At 46.4% G+C, this 19786-nt stretch overlaps 1 protein-coding gene across 1 annotated transcript; it reads left to right on the top strand.

Annotated features, from left to right (window-relative positions):
* The first annotated feature begins 1011 nt into the window (after positions 1-1011).
* Positions 1012-13009, top strand: SFRP4 (secreted frizzled related protein 4). The gene is made up of 6 exons (XM_054177128.1): positions 1012-1596; positions 1732-1812; positions 1901-1966; positions 4928-5126; positions 8800-8863; positions 11723-13009. Exons 1-6 carry the CDS (start codon positions 1140-1142, stop codon positions 11906-11908), a joined length of 1053 nt encoding a protein of 350 aa, XP_054033103.1. The 5' UTR covers positions 1012-1139; the 3' UTR covers positions 11909-13009.
* The last annotated feature ends 6777 nt before the right edge of the window (positions 13010-19786 follow it).

The raw sequence follows: 19786 nt of genomic DNA, 5'->3' as shown, positions 1-19786 counted from the left end.
CGGCTCCCGCTGCCCTCTCCGGTTACTCAGCTGTTGTTTCCCGCTGGCTCTGGAGGAGCTTCCCCAAGGGCAGGGGAAAGCCTGTGCCCCACGGGTCCTCCTGCTTTGCAGCACCCAGGCCTGAACGTTGCCGGCTCTGCAAGGGGAATCCTCCGCACCTAGCCAGGGCGGGAGCCGCTCGCTGGGAGCCACGCCGGGGCTTTCCCCGGCCGCTGTCACAACCCAGCGCTGAGTTTATCTCGTTTTCCCCCGCGGCTCCTCTCAGCGGTGCTGCGGCATTTGCCCACAGAGGAGGAAGTGTCCGCACAAGGGAAAAGAGGTTGGTTGGGAGGGAGCCCCTTGTTCCCGCCTGGGCGTGCAACTTCATGAAATAAAAATAATCACCTTGGGAAAAGCTTGAAATCCCTTCACACACCCATCTGCAGATGCGGCCGTGAGGGGACAGAAGCGAGGGGAGAGGAACCGCGGGCTGCCTGCCCGCAGAGCAACTTCGCACGGCCCCACTCCCGCCTCACTCCGGCCCCCTCCACATTCCCCGTCCCGAGCAAACGGCAACTTGTCCGCCTCACGTCTTTCCACCGAACTAATTCTGCAACCCCCCGGGGGAGTGAGACAGGAACAACCGCTGGAGCTCCCCCAAGCCCGCAAAAAGTTTCTGCTCCGCGTCCCTTGGGAAACTGTAGCCTCAAGTTCAGCCCGCAGAATGGGGGCTCCGGTGGCGGCTCTCGCCTTCCTCCCGCCTCCTCCTTCTCTTCCTCCCCTCTCTTCGAGAAGACAGACCCTGTGGTTTGGGTTTGCTTTTCTTCCCCCCCGCGCTCCTTCCACCTGAAGGAATTTATGACACAGATGAAAACTGAAAACGGCCGAGAGCCGCAGTGATGTCGCCGGGGGATTAGACGGGGTGGAGGTGATGTCACCGTGCCTGCACAGCAAAACACACGCACACACGCACACCACCCCCCGGCGGAGCGGTGCTGCCAAGGGAGCGCCATCAGCCCCACGTCACTCGTGCCGCCGGTATAAATGCGGTCCGGAGATGTCCATGGCTGTCGGCGCGGCGGATCCCGCCACTCAACTGCAGCCGAGTGCCGGGAGAGGCAGCGGGGCGGCGGCGGAGGAGGAAGAGGAGGAGGAGGAGGATGCTGCGCGCCTTGGTGGCGGTGTCCCTGTGGCTGCGGGTGAGCCCACGGGCGCAGGGCGCGCCGTGCGAGGCGGTGCGCATCCCCATGTGCCGCTCCATGCCCTGGAACATCACCCGCATGCCCAACCACCTCCACCACAGCACCCAGGAAAACGCCGTCCTCGCCATTGAGCAGTACGAGGAGCTGGTGGCCACCGGCTGCAGCCCGGTCCTCTCTTTCTTCCTCTGCGCCATGTACGCTCCCATCTGCACGCTGGAGTTCCTGTACGACCCCATCAAACCCTGCCGCTCCGTCTGCCAGCGCGCCCGCGACGGCTGCGAGCCCATCATGCGCCGCTATAACCACAGCTGGCCCGACAGCCTCGCCTGCGACGACCTCCCCGTCTATGACCGCGGTGTCTGCATCTCCCCCGAGGCCATCGTCACCGACCTGCCGGAGGGTGAGGGCCCCGGAGGTGGCTCCCTGGGGCGGTAGGGAGGACCACCTGCCCCCTATCTGCCGCGGGGTGCCCCTGGTTGAGGTAGCTGCGGGACCCCCATGCCCCTGCCTCAGGAGCATCTCCTCGACAGCTTTCGTTCCCCATTTGCAGATGTGAAGTGGACTGACTTCACGCAGGGTGTGATGGTGCATGAGAGACCCTCGGAGCCCGACTGCAAGGGCCGCGGCCAGGGTGAGCCTCGGGTACCCCCCCCCACCTCCCCCTCCCCGGAGCCAGGGCCCCTCTGGCACCCCTCAACCGTTTCCCCTTCTCTTTGAAGAGCGATGCAGGTGTAAAAAGACAAAGCCTACGCTGTCGACCTACCTGGCCAAGAACTACAGCTACAGTAAGTGTCTGGGAGAAAATGCTTCATTTTGCCTGTCCCATCCCTCTCAGTGCCCACCCTGTACCTTGACATAGGCAGCTCCGTGTGGGTGCAGCGAGCACAGCATGAGGACATTACAGCCTTTCCAAGTGGGTTTTTGCCCAGTGACACTTCTGTATGCTCTTCCAAAGCCCACAGCTCATGCAGGCAGCAGTAATTGCACAGGTGATGGTGTGTTTCTGGTGAAAGCAGTGAAATGCTGTTAATGTGCAGGGGGATGAACAGGTCACTGAGCAGGAAGGGTGCTTTCTTCTCTAAAGGTCACTCCAATAAGTGCAGTGTGACCATGTGCTGCTTGAACTAGACCCTGTTTTCATCCAGCAGGTGGAATGAACAGGGTTTTATCACCTCAGTATGACTTGTAAATGTGAATGCAGCTGAAGCAAGGCAAAAATACTACTTAGAAGTTCATCTGCTCTTCTGCTCGCTAGGCAGAGTTTCACCTGGTGCAGAATTGTCAGAGATTAACTGAATTCAGTGACAATTTGCAGCATGCAGCAAGGAGCTGGCCCATAGTTTTATCATGTGTTGCATGACATATTTACAATACAAGTAACTACTCAGCCCTCTTCTCCTCATGCTCCCCTTCCCTCTCTCCTTGGTTTTCTGATGCTTGTCAGGAGGAACTCTAACGTTAAAGATCAGATCAATACGAGCTTAAGTGTCTGTAATGGCAGTAGAAAGCCCCTATGAACTCTGAATTTAACATGTGGTATGCTGGGCTTGTGTGCTTGATGGGCTCTTTCTCAGATGACAGCTGCTTCTTCACAGGATGTGCTCAATTCTCCTGCAGTAGGGTTGTTCTAGCCAGGCAATTCCTGTTTGTCTGATACTATATGCAAGCACATTTGTAGTTATTTGCTTCTTTGTTAGTATAGTCTCAGTCTCACAGACTCAGGCTGCGCCAGGGGAGGTTTAGGCTGGAGGTTAGGAGGAAGTTTTACACAGAGAGAGTGATTGCCCATTGGAATGGGCTGCCCGAGGAGGTGGTGGGGTGGCCATCGCTGGGGGTGTTCAGGATGAGGCTTGACAGGATGCTTGGTTGCATGGTTTAGTTGATTAGGTGGTGTTGGATGATAGGTTGGACACGATGATCTTGAAGGTCTCTTCCAACCTGGTCTATTCTATTCTATTCTATTCTATTCTATTCTATTCTATTCTATTCTATTCTATTCTATTCTATTCTATTCTGTTCTATTCTATTCTATTCTATGCGGCAAAAAAATTTCCCAGACCCTGGGTTGGTTGGAATAATCAACCTGAACTTTTAACTTAGGTAATTGTACACCTTTTTTCCCCCTTTCTTGTCATGGAATTCTGGTGCATTCATGCTTTTACAGTCCCTTAATCCATCTTAGTGCAACACAGTGATATGTTCAGGTGGGACAATGAACTTCCACAGCTGTCTGAAATACAGGAAGAGGCAGTGATATAAAATGACTCTTCCAAAATGAAATGCAGATGTTAGCCACACGAATTCTGATTTCAGTGGGGGTGTTGCTTGAATTAAAACCATAGGTTGGGATCCAAAATTTAATTCCACTGGATGTGTGAAATCAGACTTTTGTTTCTGAGTGGTTTGTTTCTATTCAGTCTCCTCTGAAATGAATAGATGTGTTTATATGCAAAATTAATTGAGAGAGAAGTCAAGGCAGGAAAAGCTGCACATAAATCCTTCCCCCCTCCCCTGAAATCCATCCAGAATCTAACTGATCTGGCTGGATTTCAACACTTGATGTCAGTCAGACTTGAAAATGGATTGTGTGTCTCCAAAAACTGAAGTGTCTCATGTGCTTTGTAGCTGCTATGCATGGCCTGATAAAGTTAGCACATAAAATCCAGACTGCATAAAAACTGCTGGAACACTGGAACAGGATGCCCAGGGGAGTGTGTGGAGTCTCCTCTGGACGTATTCAAAACTTGCCTGGATGTGTTCCAGTGTGACCTGCTCTAGGTGATCCTGCTCTGGCAGGGACATTGGGCTGGATGATCTTTTGAGGTCTCTTCCAACCCCTAACATTCTGTGGTTCTGTGATTCCAAACATTTGTAGGTCTATGTGAAGGTTTTTGACCAGAGGCAGTGTTGATACAGGTTGATCATCCTGTGGTACCTACACTTGTCATGCTTCTTTCGCTGAAGGATTTTGTGACAGTAGGACTCTTCCTATTTTGACATTTCCTAGAGACGGAGTCCTTCATGTACAAATTGTACTGCTTGCTTTGTTTTGACTCTTCTCCCAGGAGAGAAGGGATGAAATGCTGCAGTGGCAGGTACTGCCATCCTTCACAGGTATAAAGTTAGCCAGGGATCATCCTCAGAGCAACTCACACAGTTTCACCAAGGCAAAAGATGAAAAGTATAGACCGAATAAATCATGACAATCCTAAGCCTCTTAGCGTTTGACTGCTTGTCCCAAACCTTCCCTTGGGTCAGTGGTTGGAGCTGATGATCTTAATGGTCTCTTCCAGCCAAAACAATCCTAAAGTTCTATGATTTTTCTTTCTTCTATTTAAGGATGCAACCTACAGGGAAATAATTTTGTATTGAAAAGGTTGAACTCAGACTAAAGTGAGTTCTTTATGACTTAATTGGAAATAGCCAGATGTGGCTATCAAATGGGTCTGATTTATGCGAGGGGCTGCTCCAGCCAGAGCCAAAGGAGCTGTCTGTGTGTGTGATTGCAGGCCAGCTCGCTCGGCCTGAGCTGGCAGAGCTGTTTGATTTCACAGTTGTCAACAGCCCTATTGAAAACCAAATCGGGATCAGGCCTCTGTTATTGTAAGCCACTGTGTGTGCCCACACATGAAGAAGCGGTTGGAGTGTCGCAGCAGCTTTCAGCTGGGGAAGCCTCGCTTCGCGCTGAGCTGTGCTCCGTCCCGAGGCCGTTTGTGGTTCTCATGCCTCTGCTTTCCCGGTCGCAGTCATTCACGCCAAGGTCAAAAGCGTGGAGAGGGGGAGCTGCAACGAGGTCACGACCGTGGTGGAAGTCAGAGACATACTGAAGTCTTCGACACCGATTCCTCTGTCTCAAGTGCCTCTGCTGACAAACTCCTCCTGCCAGTGTCCACCTCTCCAGCCGAAGCAGGACGTCCTCATCATGTGCTATGAGTGGCGCTCAAGGTGAGCCCTGCCTGTGTGGTCTTGAAAGGTGTTGTAGGTGGGGAGGAGGCCCAGCAAAGCTCTATTTCTGGTCATGTTTTGTGAGGTTTATTTAACAATATGCTGCTGGTGGTTTTTCTGAAGGTAACTCAGTGTCTGCCTACATGTTTCAACTACCTGCACAACTAATTTTTCTCCAGTCTCAGCTCTGTACCATGATGCAGTGTTGCTTGCACATGGGGCATGCAGTCTGGTGGCATTTGGTGCTGTCAGCATATTGCTTAATGCATCAGCCAGCAGCTCAGGCATCTCCAGCTTTCAGGAATGTTTTTCCAGGCCTGCTTTCCATAGGTGTGTGCTGCTTTGTGTGCTACAAGCCTGATGGTGGATGTAGATGGTGGTCCATGTTGGCAGGACCACAAGCCTCACCCACCCCAGGGCAGGGGACAGAAAATTATACACATCTCCTCTCTGCAGAGCTGCTGGAGGCAGATGCAGGCCTTCTCTGCCAGCCTACCCATACTTCAGACCAGTGCCATCAGTGAGATGTTCCTGATCCCACAGCTGCACTGGGACCAGCCAAGGCTGCAGCCATTGGAGCTCCAGATGTAATGTAAATGCTCTCAGAGCAGCTTGCCAGTGCTGCTGTATGATTAAAAGACAAAACAACACTAACTTTACCAGATCGTTCATCTGGCAGTCAGCCTAGCTCCAGGGATGGGAGGAAATCCCACATGCTGCTCTGGAGGGGAGGGAGTGATGAATCACAGCTCCCTTTTCTTGCTGCCTCCTTTGTGCAGAAAGTGACCTCCCATCCCCATTACCAGTGTGCACTAGTAGCAACAGACAGTGCCAGGACAGGTTGTGGTGTGGTAGGTCTGTGTGTGCTGTGGGTTAGAGCTCAGGCTGCTTGTAGAACGTGCAGGCTGGTTTTGCACAGCATGATGTGACTGTAAGGCCCACAGGACATCTGTGTGCAGCACTTGATGGGCCACATCCATGTTTCCAATGAGTTTTATGTTGATCTATTAAAAGCATTTTATAGTGTTTCTAAAAGTTGCCATCTGATACTTTATGACCCTACCTTTTTTTTTTTCCCCTGGTGAGCTCACAGGCACAGGATTGTGTGAGCTAACAGTATTTTATTATTGCACAGCACCTTGCCCTTCCAGGTCTGGAAGTATTTCACAAAGGTTATTTAGAGCCCTCTACTTGTGCGAGCTGTTCTAGGGATCCTTGTTCTCAGTCGTGCAGAAGGACCATGACCAAGATTGTGATGGAGAAGCTCTGAGCTGCAGAGCTTTGGTGGAAAGGACCCTCGTGAGGCTGTCAGAAAGGGGAGGTTTTAAAAGTGAAAGGCTGTGATCTGCTTCTCCATTACTATGGAAAAACACACCATTCACTAAATATGTTGTGATGGTTTGTAAAGGCCACTGAGGTTTTTAATTTTGCATAGTGTACTAAAATGGATTTGAAAAAGAAACATGGACTATTATATGTGCTTCCTGTTGAACTCAGTGGCATGCAAACAGAAGGTTTTGGGTTACAGCAGCTTTGTAATGCCAGAAGCAAAATTAGTGGAAGCTGTGTCTTTGCTGAGGTCTGTGGCAAAACACCCATTGTTAGGGTCTCACTCAGTCATGGAATCATAGAATGGTCTGGGTTGGAAGGGACCTCCTAAAGTCATCTAGTCCAACCCCCTCTGCAGTCAGCAGGGACATCCTTAACTAGCTCAGATTGCTCAGAGCCCTGTCCAGCCTCACCTTGAATATCTCCAGGGATGGGGCCTCAACCACCTCCTTGGGCAACCTGTTCCATTGTTCCACCTCTCTCATGGTAAAGAACTTGTTCCTAACATCCAATCTAAATCTACTCTTCTCTAGTTTAAAGCCATTGCCCCTGGTCCTATCACTACAGGCCTTTGTTAGCAGTCCCTCTCCATCCTTCTTGGATGCTTTGACCTGAACAGAAGCTTCATCAGTGTGTTGTGGTTCCACTCATCACAACATGACCTTAGCTTCAATCCTTTGTGTTCATTCTCTGATCTCTCCTTGGAAAGAAAAAAGAGGTGTTGTATCATGCTAACCTTGCACTCACTGTAGTCCTTTTGTGTTTGGGCAAAGTGGATGCTCTGTGGCTAATGGGTGTGAGTGGCAGCAGTTTGTACTCTTTTGGAACTGGTGTGAGCAGCAACACTGCTCATGGAAACGGAAAGTCAGGACCTGCTGTTCTGTGTGCACCTCACCCACCAGCAAAGTGCTGTATGAAACTGTTTGCACTTATAATGATAGTTTGATGTCTCCAGTCGACACTGATGTCTAAGTAAACCCTTCTGGAATTAAAGCATATTAAGGCCCAGTATCTCCAAAAGGGGAAAAGAAAAAGAGAAAAAAAAAAGGAATGAAAAGAAAAGAGAAAAGTTAAACTATTGAAACAAGTTGAACCACTGAAATATTTAGCAGTAGAGGAGATACAGAAATTCCAGCATCCCTCTGCTATAAAATAGTTGTTTCTAGGTAGGGACTTAGAAGGTGAGATGTGACATCAGACAGCTTTAGAGTATTCTAAAAGCTGCTTGGGGAGGTTTAGGCTGGATGTTGGGAAGAAATTCTTCCCAGAAAGAGGGATTGGCCATTGGAATGTGCTGCCCAGGGAGGTGGTGGAGTCACCATCCTTGGAAGTGTTTAAAAAGAGCCTGGATGAGGCACTTGGTTTAGTTGATTAGATGGTGTTGGGTGATAGGTTGGACTCAATGATCTCGAAGGTCTTTTCCAACCTGGTCTGGTCTATTCTATTCTATTCTATTCTATTCTATTCTATTCTATTCTATTCTATTCTATTCTATTCTATTCTATTCTATTCTATTCCACATCTATTCTACATCTATTCTACATTCTATTCTATTTTTAATAAATGTAGAATAGAATAGAATAGAATAGAATAGAATAGAATAGACCAGGTTGGAAAAGACATAATGTCATCCTTGTGGGTTTATGGTTAGAAGTGGAGATGGTTGTGCATGGTCAGATAATGCGTGACCATCAGTCAGCTGAGCTGCATTAGCTGCTGCATGTGGAGCAGCTTTATTACATTCAGAATAAAATACATTAGTGGCAACTGCTTTTTGGCACACACACACAAAGATATAGGGGAAATGAGTAAAAATCTGTGTGCATACACTTCAGAAGAGTTTCATGGGGTGTTACTCAACCCATCACTTTGTCTTAACAGTGACCAAGGCAGGAGAGTTTTCCCCAGCAGAAAAGCTGCAGATGAGGACAAAGTGCTCTGAGTGTTTCCTCAGTACTGGCCATGCACTGCAGTTTGTGCTGTAAATTTTAGTTTCTCTTGAAAACTGTTTTTCTTTCTTAATGCACCTGTGGTGCATTAAAAGAAGTGTGGCCAGCAGGTCTAGAGAGGTTCTCCTAACCCTCTACTCTCCCCTGGTGAGGCCACACCTGGAATACTGTGTCCAGTTTTGGGCTCCCCAGTTCAAGAGAGACAGAAATGGATGGAGAAATCCATTAGAAAGCATTTAGGGATGGAGAAAAAGATTTTTCTACCTATCATCCCACACAGAGAAACTGTCAGCACCAAGTACCTCCTGGTGCACTTCTGTTAAGTCCTCTCGAATGGCAACTCAGGAATCAAAAGCAGAAATATCTATAACTTGTGTTTACTTCTTAATTTTCAGGTTGATGCTTCTTGATGGATGCCTAGTTGAAAAGTGGAAAGATCAGCTGAACAAAAGATTTAAGGTAAAGACAACCAAAGAGAGGAATGCTGATAGTCTTCACAGAAGGTTAAACACCTTTGTCCTATTGCAGCACTAAATAACTTGCTCTGATTTTCAGGTATCCATATCACCTCTGGGTGTTATTATTTTCACATCAACATTTTTATAGCTCCTAAGTCCATATAAGTGTCAGTGAGAGTTTGAAAATCTCAGTCTTGCATTGCAGGGTCTCTAAATTTTTATTGCTATTTTGTTTCTGATTTACCTGCAAACTGTCCCTGAACAGGATGGTTGGATGATCCTTGTGTGAGTTCTGGCTTATTACAACCATGACTAGGAATTTGTTTCATATCAATGCTAAGGCCAGTAACTGTCAGTCCACAGCTTGTAAGAAATTCCACTGTCCTAGCTAGCTTGGCTTTGCTGCACTGAATTTTGCATTGTGGAGTTGGAGACTCCACCAGCTGCTTCCTACTGAACACCCACTCAAAGTAGTGGGCATCCCCTCAGTGGCATCAGGGAACACTGGCAGGAAAAGCTTACTGCTTGTAAACTCCTCTTTATAGTGGAAAGGAAAGGTGGAGCAAGACAGTGTCTGAGTCTCCCTCACACATTTAGAGATGGGAGAAAGTTATGTGTGGAATTCAGGCAATACTTCAGAGCATTAAGCCCATGCCAGTGGAATGTGCTACCCAGGGAGGTGGTGGAGTCACCGTCCCTGGAGGTGTTCAGAAAAGCATTGGATGTGGCACTTGGAGCCATGGTTTAGGTGTCAGGAGGTGTTAGGTAATAGGTTGGGCTTGGTGATCTCGGAGGTCTCTTCCAACCTGGTTGATTCTATGATTCTATGATTTTATTTTAATTATGAATTGATAGGCAATTAACAAAGCTGAGGGGGAAAAAGAGGTGTATAGCCATCAGAGGAAGCTTTTAGGTTACAGACCAGCTTCATGCAGGAAAATGTTATTGTAGCCCTTATCATTCTCACTTCTCAACCACAGGATCATGTGAAAGCTGTGTGTGAAAAAGAAAAAGGCTTTAAATATTTAAAAATTAAATACACTGCAATTTCAGTTGATAGCCCTGTGGGATTTAGCAGAATACTGACAGGGGACTCAGGCTCTCAAAATCCCTTAGCTGTCAACCAAAGGGCTGTGTTTTAGTGGCCTCCTCACACTGTTTTGTCACTTCTAATTGTGTCCTGAAGGTCTGGAGGTTCATTTCCAGATTGCCAAATAGAGGCATGGGTGCCAGACAAAATGCTTACCCCAGCATGTGTCATTCCCTCTGATGTTAATAGTGTGATGAATTAAGTCCTTGCTTACACATCTCTGGATGGAACACATCTGAATGCCCCCTGATGGTTTTTGGTTTGTAAGGGTGCGTGTCATGACCCTGACTACACGAAGATAGTCAGTGTGGAGATAGGCAGCGGAGTGGCTTCATTTTCATGCCCATCATTCATCTCTGTAGACTTGCATCCAACTTTGTGTTTGTTTTTTTGAGTTACCACTTAAAATTAATGTTTTGAGCTGTCTGTGGACCACAGAAGACAGCTGTTAACATAACCACAGCGTGGCTGGGCTCTTCTCTAGCCAGGACTGAGTAGCATCCGGGTCAGTGCAGACACAGTAAGCAGAAGCTCTGGAGAGCACTTCTCTTGCTCTGGCCCCTGGGCAAAGCCCCTGCCTTTGGGAGTTTCAGAAAAGAAAATTCATTAACAGAGGGGAGAGGTGAGATCCCTTCCAGGTTCTTCAGTCTATCTTGCATTCCTTAGAATAAGTGTTTCTGTTCCTGGAGGTGAAAGGCTGAAGCCTCTGCTGCAGTGTCATGGGTCCCTCCATATTTTGGATTGACTAGCCACTTACACTCCCTGTAAAAGCTTGTTTTCTAACCACTGGACCTGTGGGTTTGGAAATCTGACAGCTGCTCTCTTTGGTGGGCTCAGTGGTCTCGTTGCACTTCAAGTTTTCTCAGGGTTGCTGCAGGAGGAAGCCACAGGTGCATTACAATATCACAGTATCACCAAGGTTGGAGGAGACCTCAAAGATCATCAAGTCCAACCTGTCACCACAGACCTCATGACTAGACCATGACACCAAGTGCCACATCCAATCCCCTCTTGAACACCTCCAGGGACGGTGAGTCCACCACCTCCCTGGGCAGCACATTCCAATGGCGAACGATTCTCTCAGTGAAGAACTTCTTCCGAACCTCCAGCCTAAACCTCCCCTGGTGCAGCTTGAGACTGTGTCCTCTCGTTCTGGTGCTGGTTGCCCGAGAGAAGGGACCAGCTCCCTCCTGGCTACAACCACCTTTCAGGTAGTTGTAGACAGCAATGAGGTCATCCCACTGCAGCTCTGAGTGCTGTGATTTCAGGGGCCATTTCTTGTTGGCTGCCTGTAACAGAAGCTCTCCCATGCCCAGGGAAAAGCAGAAAGTAAACACCACCTTCCCTTGTAGCTACCTTTTGAAATACATCCTGTGAAATGATAGTTTGCTTTCTGCAGGCTTTTCTGAGGGTAAGGCAGCAAAGAGTGGGGCTGCAGAGTAGTACAGAACCTCTCTTTTTGACAGCATGGTGTCAGTTCTCCTGGGTTTCTGGAAAGACATGAGATGTGCATTCACCTGCAGAGTGCAGATGAGATGTGTGGTTGTCATTTTCATCTGACATTGTGGAAAATGCCTAATTCAAGAGCATGTGGCAGGTTGCCCCTGCAGAGAGCCATGACTGCCGGGATCAATGATCCCACAGGCAGGAGCACAAAACCTTTAAGGGCAGCACTAGTACCAGTGGTTCAGACTTGTTTTGATTGAGATGTAACTATTTATGGTTCTGTCCTTCCCTAACTCAGCCTCTTTGTCTTCTGCATGTCCACAGAGGTGGGAACAGAGACTGCAAGAACAAAAGCTGCGAGTAGCCCGCAGTAAGAACCAGAATGCAGGACGCAGCGGGCGGAGTGGAGCCCCCAAAACGACCAAGAACACCAACCCGCTGGTCAGTGGCCCCAAAAAAGCCATTAAAACAAGGAATGGCCAGAGAGAAATCAACCCTAAAAAAGTATGAGTGTGACATTTCTAAGAAGAGAGACTTTTGCTGCATGATGAGAGGCACCACCTGGCTCGGTCGGCATGTTTTAGTAGTCCAGAACTCATGGCCTTAAAAACTCACAACACTTTCTCCATAGACATTTTTGCTGCACTTTTAAAAGTAAAGGTTTTCTTCTTCTCTTCAGGCCACTGCAAGCCATAGAGTGTAGGCTTGCTCTACTATGTGGTAGGCATATTCAAGATGCCTGACCTTTATCTTAGGGCTCTGATTTGCAGTTCTAGGTAGATCTAGCTTTGGCTGCCAGAGGTTTTAACTCCTTATGCCAGTTGCCTGTCCTGCTTCCCAGACAGAGGTTGGAGATTTGCTTGGGTGAGGAAAGGTTGAGAGCTTAAGTCTTACATGGAGTGGCTGGGGGAACTGGGATTGTTCAGTCCAGAGAAAAGGAGGCTCAGGTGAGCCCTTCTCACTCTCTACGACTACCTGAAAGGAGGTTGTAACAAGTTGGAGGTCAGTAGCCTTTCCCAAGTGACATGTGATAAGACAAGAGGAAACATCCTCACGTTGTGCCAGGGGACTTTTGGTTGGACATTAGGAAAAATTTCTTCACCAAAATGGTTATCAAGCACTGGAACAGACTGTCCAGGGGAGTGGTGGAATCACCAACCTGGGAGGTATTTAAAGGATGCAGAGATGTGGTGCTTAGTGGTGGGCTTTAGTGCTGGGTTAATGATTGGACTCCATGATCTTAAAGATCTCTTCCAAGCCAAACAATGCTATGATTCTGAGGGGTACCTCTTGTCTCCTCAGAAGGTGCACTGGTGTAGGAGTTGGTGAGTTGGGCTGCCACTAGTCTGCTCAGCTGAGAGCTGTGGCAGCTGAGGAACAGCAGAGGGATGGTAACCTCTGGCAAACATCTGGGGCAGCAACTCCTGCAGCTGCTAGAGTTGAATCTGCTCTTTGTAATAGCAGCCCTTGCTCAGAGCATTCAAAAGCAGTTTCCCAATAAGCATCTGGGTATACATTATGTGATTCACTGTTATCTTTGTGCCAAAAAATATGCTTACAGTGTTAGCATTTGATCTTGTGGGTTTGTGTAGCAAAAATGCAACGAAAGCAGAACTTCTATTATTATTGTTATTATTATTTTTTAAATGGTACTTCAGGCTGGCTTCTGTTGTTATAATTTCAAATGTATTTAAGCAACTGATTGACCACCCCCCCCAGAAAAAAATCAGTATTTTTTAAAAGTACAGATTGAAGTGAAGCAGATCTGTAGAATTCACCAAAGTAACACTTATGTTTGCTATAATATAGCTTTGGTATGAAAACTGGAATGGAAGCGTTGTCCTAAACGTAACCAACAGCTACTGTGCAGTCTGGAGGAGAGGACAGAGCTCCCCGGGGCTCAGTCTTCATCTGGATAGGTTTTTATCCTCTGACACCATATTTCTAAACCTTTTCCCCATACCAAATAAAGAACTAGTTAAAGAAGGCTTGTCCCTGTTCATCAACTTCCCAAACCAACTGCCTGGCAGCAGCTTTGCTGATCAGAAGGTGACGTTTACACTGCACATGGTGACAAACGCAGCAGATGCTTTTATTTCAGTACCTGAAGGAGGCTTGCAAGAAGACTGGAGAGGGACTGTTTATGAAGGCCTGCAGTGACAGGACAAGGGGCAGTGGTTTGGGTAAGGCTCCAGGGAGACCTAACAGCAACCTTCCTGGAGGGGGCTACAAGAAGGCTGCAGAGGGACTGTTTGCGAAGGCCTGTAGGGATAGGATGAGGTTCAGTGGTTTGAAATTGGAGACGATATTTAGGCTGGACATTAGGAGGAAGTTCTTTACCATGAGGGTCGTGGAAGACTGGAACAGGTTGCCCAGGGAGGTAGTTGAGGCCTCATCCCTGGAGATATTCAAGGTCAGGCTCAACAGGGCTCTGGGCAACCTGATCCAGTTGAGGATGCCCCTGCCCACTGCAGAGGGGGGTGGACTAAATGACCATTAGAGGTTCCTTTCAACCCAGGTGAGTCTATGATTCTATTTATGTACTGAGTTTTGCTGCATCCACATTTGCCATGTGAGGTATTAGAATAGCAAAGGTGATAGCAATCTGCTCAGTGTAACTCCCAGGTGGCATTTATGCTATTCCTCTCTTGGATGAGGCAGTATGGCTAGCACAGGCTGATTTCTCTTAACACATAAGAAGATTGCTTACATTCACATCCTAAGAGGCCTTGATTGACACCTGAACAACCTTCTTCAATTCCTGCAGCAAAACTAATGAGTAGACTTGGCAGTTCTGGTCTCTATAAAATGAAATCGACATTTCTGAAGTAGAGTCTACATCAGAAAAGGAAGAGCTCTGTGTAAGTTAACATCAAATTGCTACACACAAAGTGCCAACTGGTCACTTCAGTGTAGTGATCTTTGCCATGACAAGAATTCCGAGGAGACTGTCATGTGTGAAATTCAAGACAGAAGATGCTGGAGTGATCTTGGTAGCAGCAGTAATATGTGCCTGGTAGCAGCAGTAATATGGTTATGTGCTGCTAACATGAGCTGAAAGCTCCAATGCCAAGTTAGGATGCTTAAAAGAAAGGGACAGGAGGTGCTACTCAAAAATAGAATCACAGAATTGTCAGGGTTGGAAGGGACCTCAAGGATCATCCCGTTCCAAGCCCCCTGCCATGGGCAGAGACCCCTCATACTAGGTCAGGCTGCCCAGAGCCACATCCAGCCTGGCCTTAAAAATTTCCAGGGAAGGGGCTTCTACCACCTCCCTGGGCAACCTGTGCCAGAATAATAGCATATAGAGTAGTTGAGGGGGGAGAAAACCAACCCTGCATGACCACTGGTTGAGTTTTGAGCAGTTGGTTAAAATATGCAACAGTCAGCATTTGACTGCAGCCCTTCCTGCTCATTCTGGGCTGATGAAGAACTTTACCTCAGTGGAGCATCTGCTGAAAATGAGGCCCAAAATTCAACATAGGTGCCAGGAATGCTGAGCATCTCTTCAGAAGGATCTGTGTGTGTTTGACATGTTTAAAGAAACAGATCACCAACTAAATACAGACTGTAGCTGAGGTCTTCATCCTGCAGAGTGAAATGGAAAAGCTGAAACCGACACCAAAGGAGGCAGAATTTCACTGCAGGTGACTAAGGTGAGTTTGAAACTGCTGAATGAACAAACACGATCCAAAAGAGCTGTATGCTTGGAAAGCTTCCAAAACTGTTTCATCCACTGTGTAGCAGGAGTTCTTAAGCTTTGATTGCCTGTTGGTCCCAACTGAAAGCATCCTATGTCTATGGTTAGCTAATAAAAATGTGTGGCAGTCCTGTCAATGTGATGTTAAAACAACAAACACCAAAGCTGTGATATTTCACTTTATCAAGGTTTATTGTGAACCTCACCAAGGGCTCGTTAAAGGAAACCTTTGGAGCAGCTAGCTAGACTCCATAGCAACATTAGATATTATTTTACAAATCTTAAAATAAAACTGTAGAGGTTTCTTTTGTTTTAAAGCAGAAGACAAAGGGAAAGATTCTTTTCTACAGAGAGTTGTCACCATTCCTTCTGGAAGTTCCTGTCATTGGACTGAGGGTTCCAGTCAGTTGGAATAAACATTGATGCACCAAACCAGACGTTTCCAAGGTCCTTGACATTTTAGTGGGTGCTTTATGCTGACTTTCATGCTGATATGGCAAAAATACAGGAGGCCGAAAGGCAGTAGAACAAAAATCAGGGGATCTCGTGTTAGCAAGAGCAGGGGAATCAGTAGGTAGTGTGTTTTCCCCAATCCTTTCCCCCCTGCTCTTTAAGAAGCCATGACTCAACCCAATTCAACACTAATACAAGTCACTCCCTCTTGAAAATCCCTGACAATGACTCACTCACTGTGGCATCAAGTGCCAGCTGAATCCAGACCCATAACATCCCTGCTCTCCAGCCCACTGCCCATGGCTTCTGAAGGTGTGAAGCAGATATTGGAGCAGGAATGGCTCTCGGAGCAGGGGAATGCATCCTCCCAGTTCCCCACCTAGCTTGATCATCACTTCTGTTCCCCTCTTCCTTCTGCTCACCTCTCCCTGTGCACATCCATGGCCAGATGTGATCACTGCTGTGTTAGTGCCCCCCAGCACCACAGTCAGGAAACCTTTCTTTAGCAGAGACAGCAAAGAGCTTGCTGCTGGAGGAAAGTAATTACTGTCCCTATTTACAGCTGAAAACCAAACAGGCCAAAGTTTGAAGTGTCAGATGTGTTTTTTTTCTCAGATACAATTGTCTTCCTACTGAGGGGCTTAGCATTTCCTTCACATAAAACAAAACCTGCCTGGAGCACCCAACAGATGTTTTTGGTGTGTTTCTTACTACCTCCCACACACCTGTGCCCAGTTTGGTAAGAGCTGCCGTTGAATGTCTTCACTGAATGTTCTACCCTCAGGTCCAAAAGATTGAAAGCTGAAAAAATACTTATTCTAAATGGGAATAATTGGCACCCTTTTAGAAGCTCGCTCTGAATGTAAATTAGAACTCCTTTCATGAGCCACATTTTGAAAACAAACCAACACACAACCCGAAAACATCAATGCCCCTCTGACACGACCTGAATGACCTGGTCACTTGAAGTCACTTCAGCGTGGTGGTGACTTTGTTGCTTTCATCCAATCACTGCATAGAGCTGAGAAATACTTCCTGTACAAATAAAAAGATTTTTTTTTTTCCAGCCCAAAATGCTCAAACAGCTCTTAAAGTGCTTTATGCAGCGCTGTAGCTTAGATTCCAAATGAATGAGACCTGAAAAAATATTGACTCCAATTACGCACAACTGACACACGTCGGGGGGGGGTGGGGTGTGTGTTTATATTTGGTTGTGCTTAGCAGTTGAATCTAAATGCACAGCTAGAGATGGTTCCTCAAGCAGATCTGTCTGGTAAAGCACATCAGCTCCAATTATGAGTTTTCAGAATAAATATAAATGTGTCAAGAGGGGGTCAAACATTCAAACCTCTTTCCATTTACAGGAAAGAAGCCAATAGCTGGCAAGTTATTAATTTCTATAGAGGTCCACAACTTCTAGTTAGAGCTAGTCAAGGCCCTGCGGAAAAACTACATTTAATTTCAACTGGTGGCTCTGTGTTTCCTGTAACATCTCTGAAAGTAAACATCAGCCTTATTGGAAGGTGAAACAGAAGTCTGAACTTTGTTTGCTCTGCAGTAAATTCAGGGGCTTCAGGCAATCAATTAATATCAGGCTGGCTTTGGTTGTTGCTGCCAGAAGGCTTGTGGATGAACCAGTATGGCAATAAGGATAAAGGAAAACATCTGGATAGGAGGACACACTCCTCTCTGGATCTGGATGACAATACTAAGATCAAATCCCATAAGTACCTTGAATATGTCAGACAGTCTGTCTTAGAGACAGAAGGTTAATGTGTGCATCAGAGTGCTCAAGAGGTGCCCCAAACAGACCCTAAGTGTGGATTCCGTCTGGTTGCAGTATGATGAAACCTCTGGTTTGTCGATACTCAGAGCACATCAGTGTTTGTCCTCTGAGCAAGGCAATCAGAAAACTTCAGCATTCACTCAAAAAGAACTGTAGACAAAGGGAACAGAGATGTGCAAGGTTGACATGCCCATCATTGCATCTCATTCAGCAGTCAGAGCAAAGGCAAAACACCACAGTGGTGTACAGCCACAAGCTGATTGACTCCATCTTCTTGGCAGGGGAAAAAGCTTTCCCCCCCACTTCTCTCATTTTATTATGCAGTAATTCACTACAAATACTCATTACAATCAGACACACTAATCTTTCTTGAACAGTATTTTGAGATTTAGAACTGGCTTGTTTACCATTCTAAACCAAAACACATCTTTAATATAGACTTAGTGTCCAATTATGATTTCATTAAAGTTCCTAAACAAGGAAATGTGTGGTCTGTTGTACAAATAAACATGGCCCTGTGGTTCCATTTCTCTCTGCTGGGACAAAAATCAGAGGAACAATTATGTTATCTTTTGTTAGTGTTGGAAGAGTTTTGCTCACATCACTGCCCCAGTTAATTCTACGCCGAGCCACAAGATACTTTATAAATAAACGGTCACGAAGGTCACATTCTCTCTTGATCTGGCCTTTAGCTAAGAGGTAAAAGGACAGAGGTAGAGGAGTTCTGTCAATTGAACTGCAGGATTTTCCTCTGTGAGACTCGGTGGAGTTTGATGGAACAGAGTCCTCCTGATTCTGTAAGTGCAAATGCTTGCTGGTCCCACCACGAGAGCTCACATTCTTGTAAGTTACATCCATGTCTATGTCACAGTAATAGGAAGAGGAGTGGATGACAGCCTAAACTGTGTGTAGAGTACCTAAGTGTTGAGCTACACCTTTCATAAGGCTAAGTAATATCTTCAAATAGTGGCAGGTTTTCAATGACCATGGTTTTGTATGTTCAGTGTTTTGATGTTGCACGACAGACTGTAGCTCAAAGATACAAACCCTTCATGAATCTGACTCCCTCCATCAGCTGACCAAACCAGATCTTTATTGTCTTGAAATGTATCTCTTAAATTCCTCCTTTCCAAGGCTGCTAAAAGACACTGAGGGCAAGAACATATTTAGGAGAAGAAAAGTTAATCAGTTGGGTGTTCCCACATTTCAAATTGGGTTTGGGTATTTGTGCAAGAGGAAGAAACGCTGCCCTAGATTTATGCATTTCCATGTAAGCTACTGGCTCACTTTAGCCAAGCACCAAGCAGGGATCATAACTAATACTCATGAACACATGAAGCCATCAACATCTAATGGTTAAACCAAACTGAAGAAAAAGAAATCTATTATTGATAAGAGTGATGCAATGGAGGATGAAGAATGGTTAAACAAGCCATAACTCAGGATATAAAATTATATCAGACTTAGGCTACTATTTTCCTACAGCTAACTGAAATGTCTAAGACCACAATAAAGGTGACCCAGAGCATTCCAAACCTGTGTATGATGCCTATCAAACTATTTGATTGTCAACTTCCATCAGAAGTTTCACAAGACAAAGGCATTTTGCCTTCTTTGGAATTTCTGCTGCTGGCAAGAAATAATCCCATCTAAGCTTTCAACATTGTTTGCCCCACTGGTAGAGAAGCCAGCAAAAGTCTCAAGGAAATGAGCTGAGGTATCTGAAATTGCCCTACTCAGGCCTTTTCTAAGACTGCTTCACCCAGAAGACTCAGAGTGCTGTAATACTGCCAGGAAGAACACTTTTAATGGGTTTTTGAAGTAAAAGACAAGCCAAAGAACATACAGCCCTTCTGAATATGCTTCTCAGAACTCACTTCACTGAGGTGACACGCAAATTCTTCACTAATCACAACTTCCTACAGACTAGCTAGCCTCAAGTCAAGTTCATGGCAGTAAAGCAGCTGCAGGTGAAAACAGGCCACCAGGAGGCTGCTCAGTCCAACTTCTACTGGAGCAATGTCTATAAAAACAACTGCCCCACCACAGCTCAGGAAGCTCTTTCTAACAACTGGTTGTATTAAGTACTACAGAGACAACAAAAAAAAAACATATGAAAGATTCTACTCACTTTGGATTTTGCACTTAATATCATTAAGTAAACTAATTGAATGTCATTCTTTAATACCTCAGTTTCCAAAAGACTTGCACAGCAGAAGTGAGAATGTATTAGCTACAGAAGAGTTTTTGTGTCCTTTACAAAGCCCAGCCAAATTAGACTCGGATGGGACAGAAATTCACCAGCTTGGCAGGAAGGTGGCTATCAAGAATAGCTCTCATGTAAGAGCTGACTTTGCTTTACTGCATCTGATATATCTGACTTGATGGACTGGATGGACTAGATGGACTGGAAACCACTTTCTAGTTCATTATCCTACCTGTGAGTGCT

This window comes from Dryobates pubescens, chromosome 38 (assembly GCF_014839835.1).
Source record: "Dryobates pubescens isolate bDryPub1 chromosome 38, bDryPub1.pri, whole genome shotgun sequence".
Lineage (NCBI taxonomy): Eukaryota > Metazoa > Chordata > Aves > Piciformes > Picidae > Dryobates > Dryobates pubescens.
Note: the sequence above shows the minus strand (reverse complement) of the source record. Positions and strands in the feature narration are given on the sequence as shown.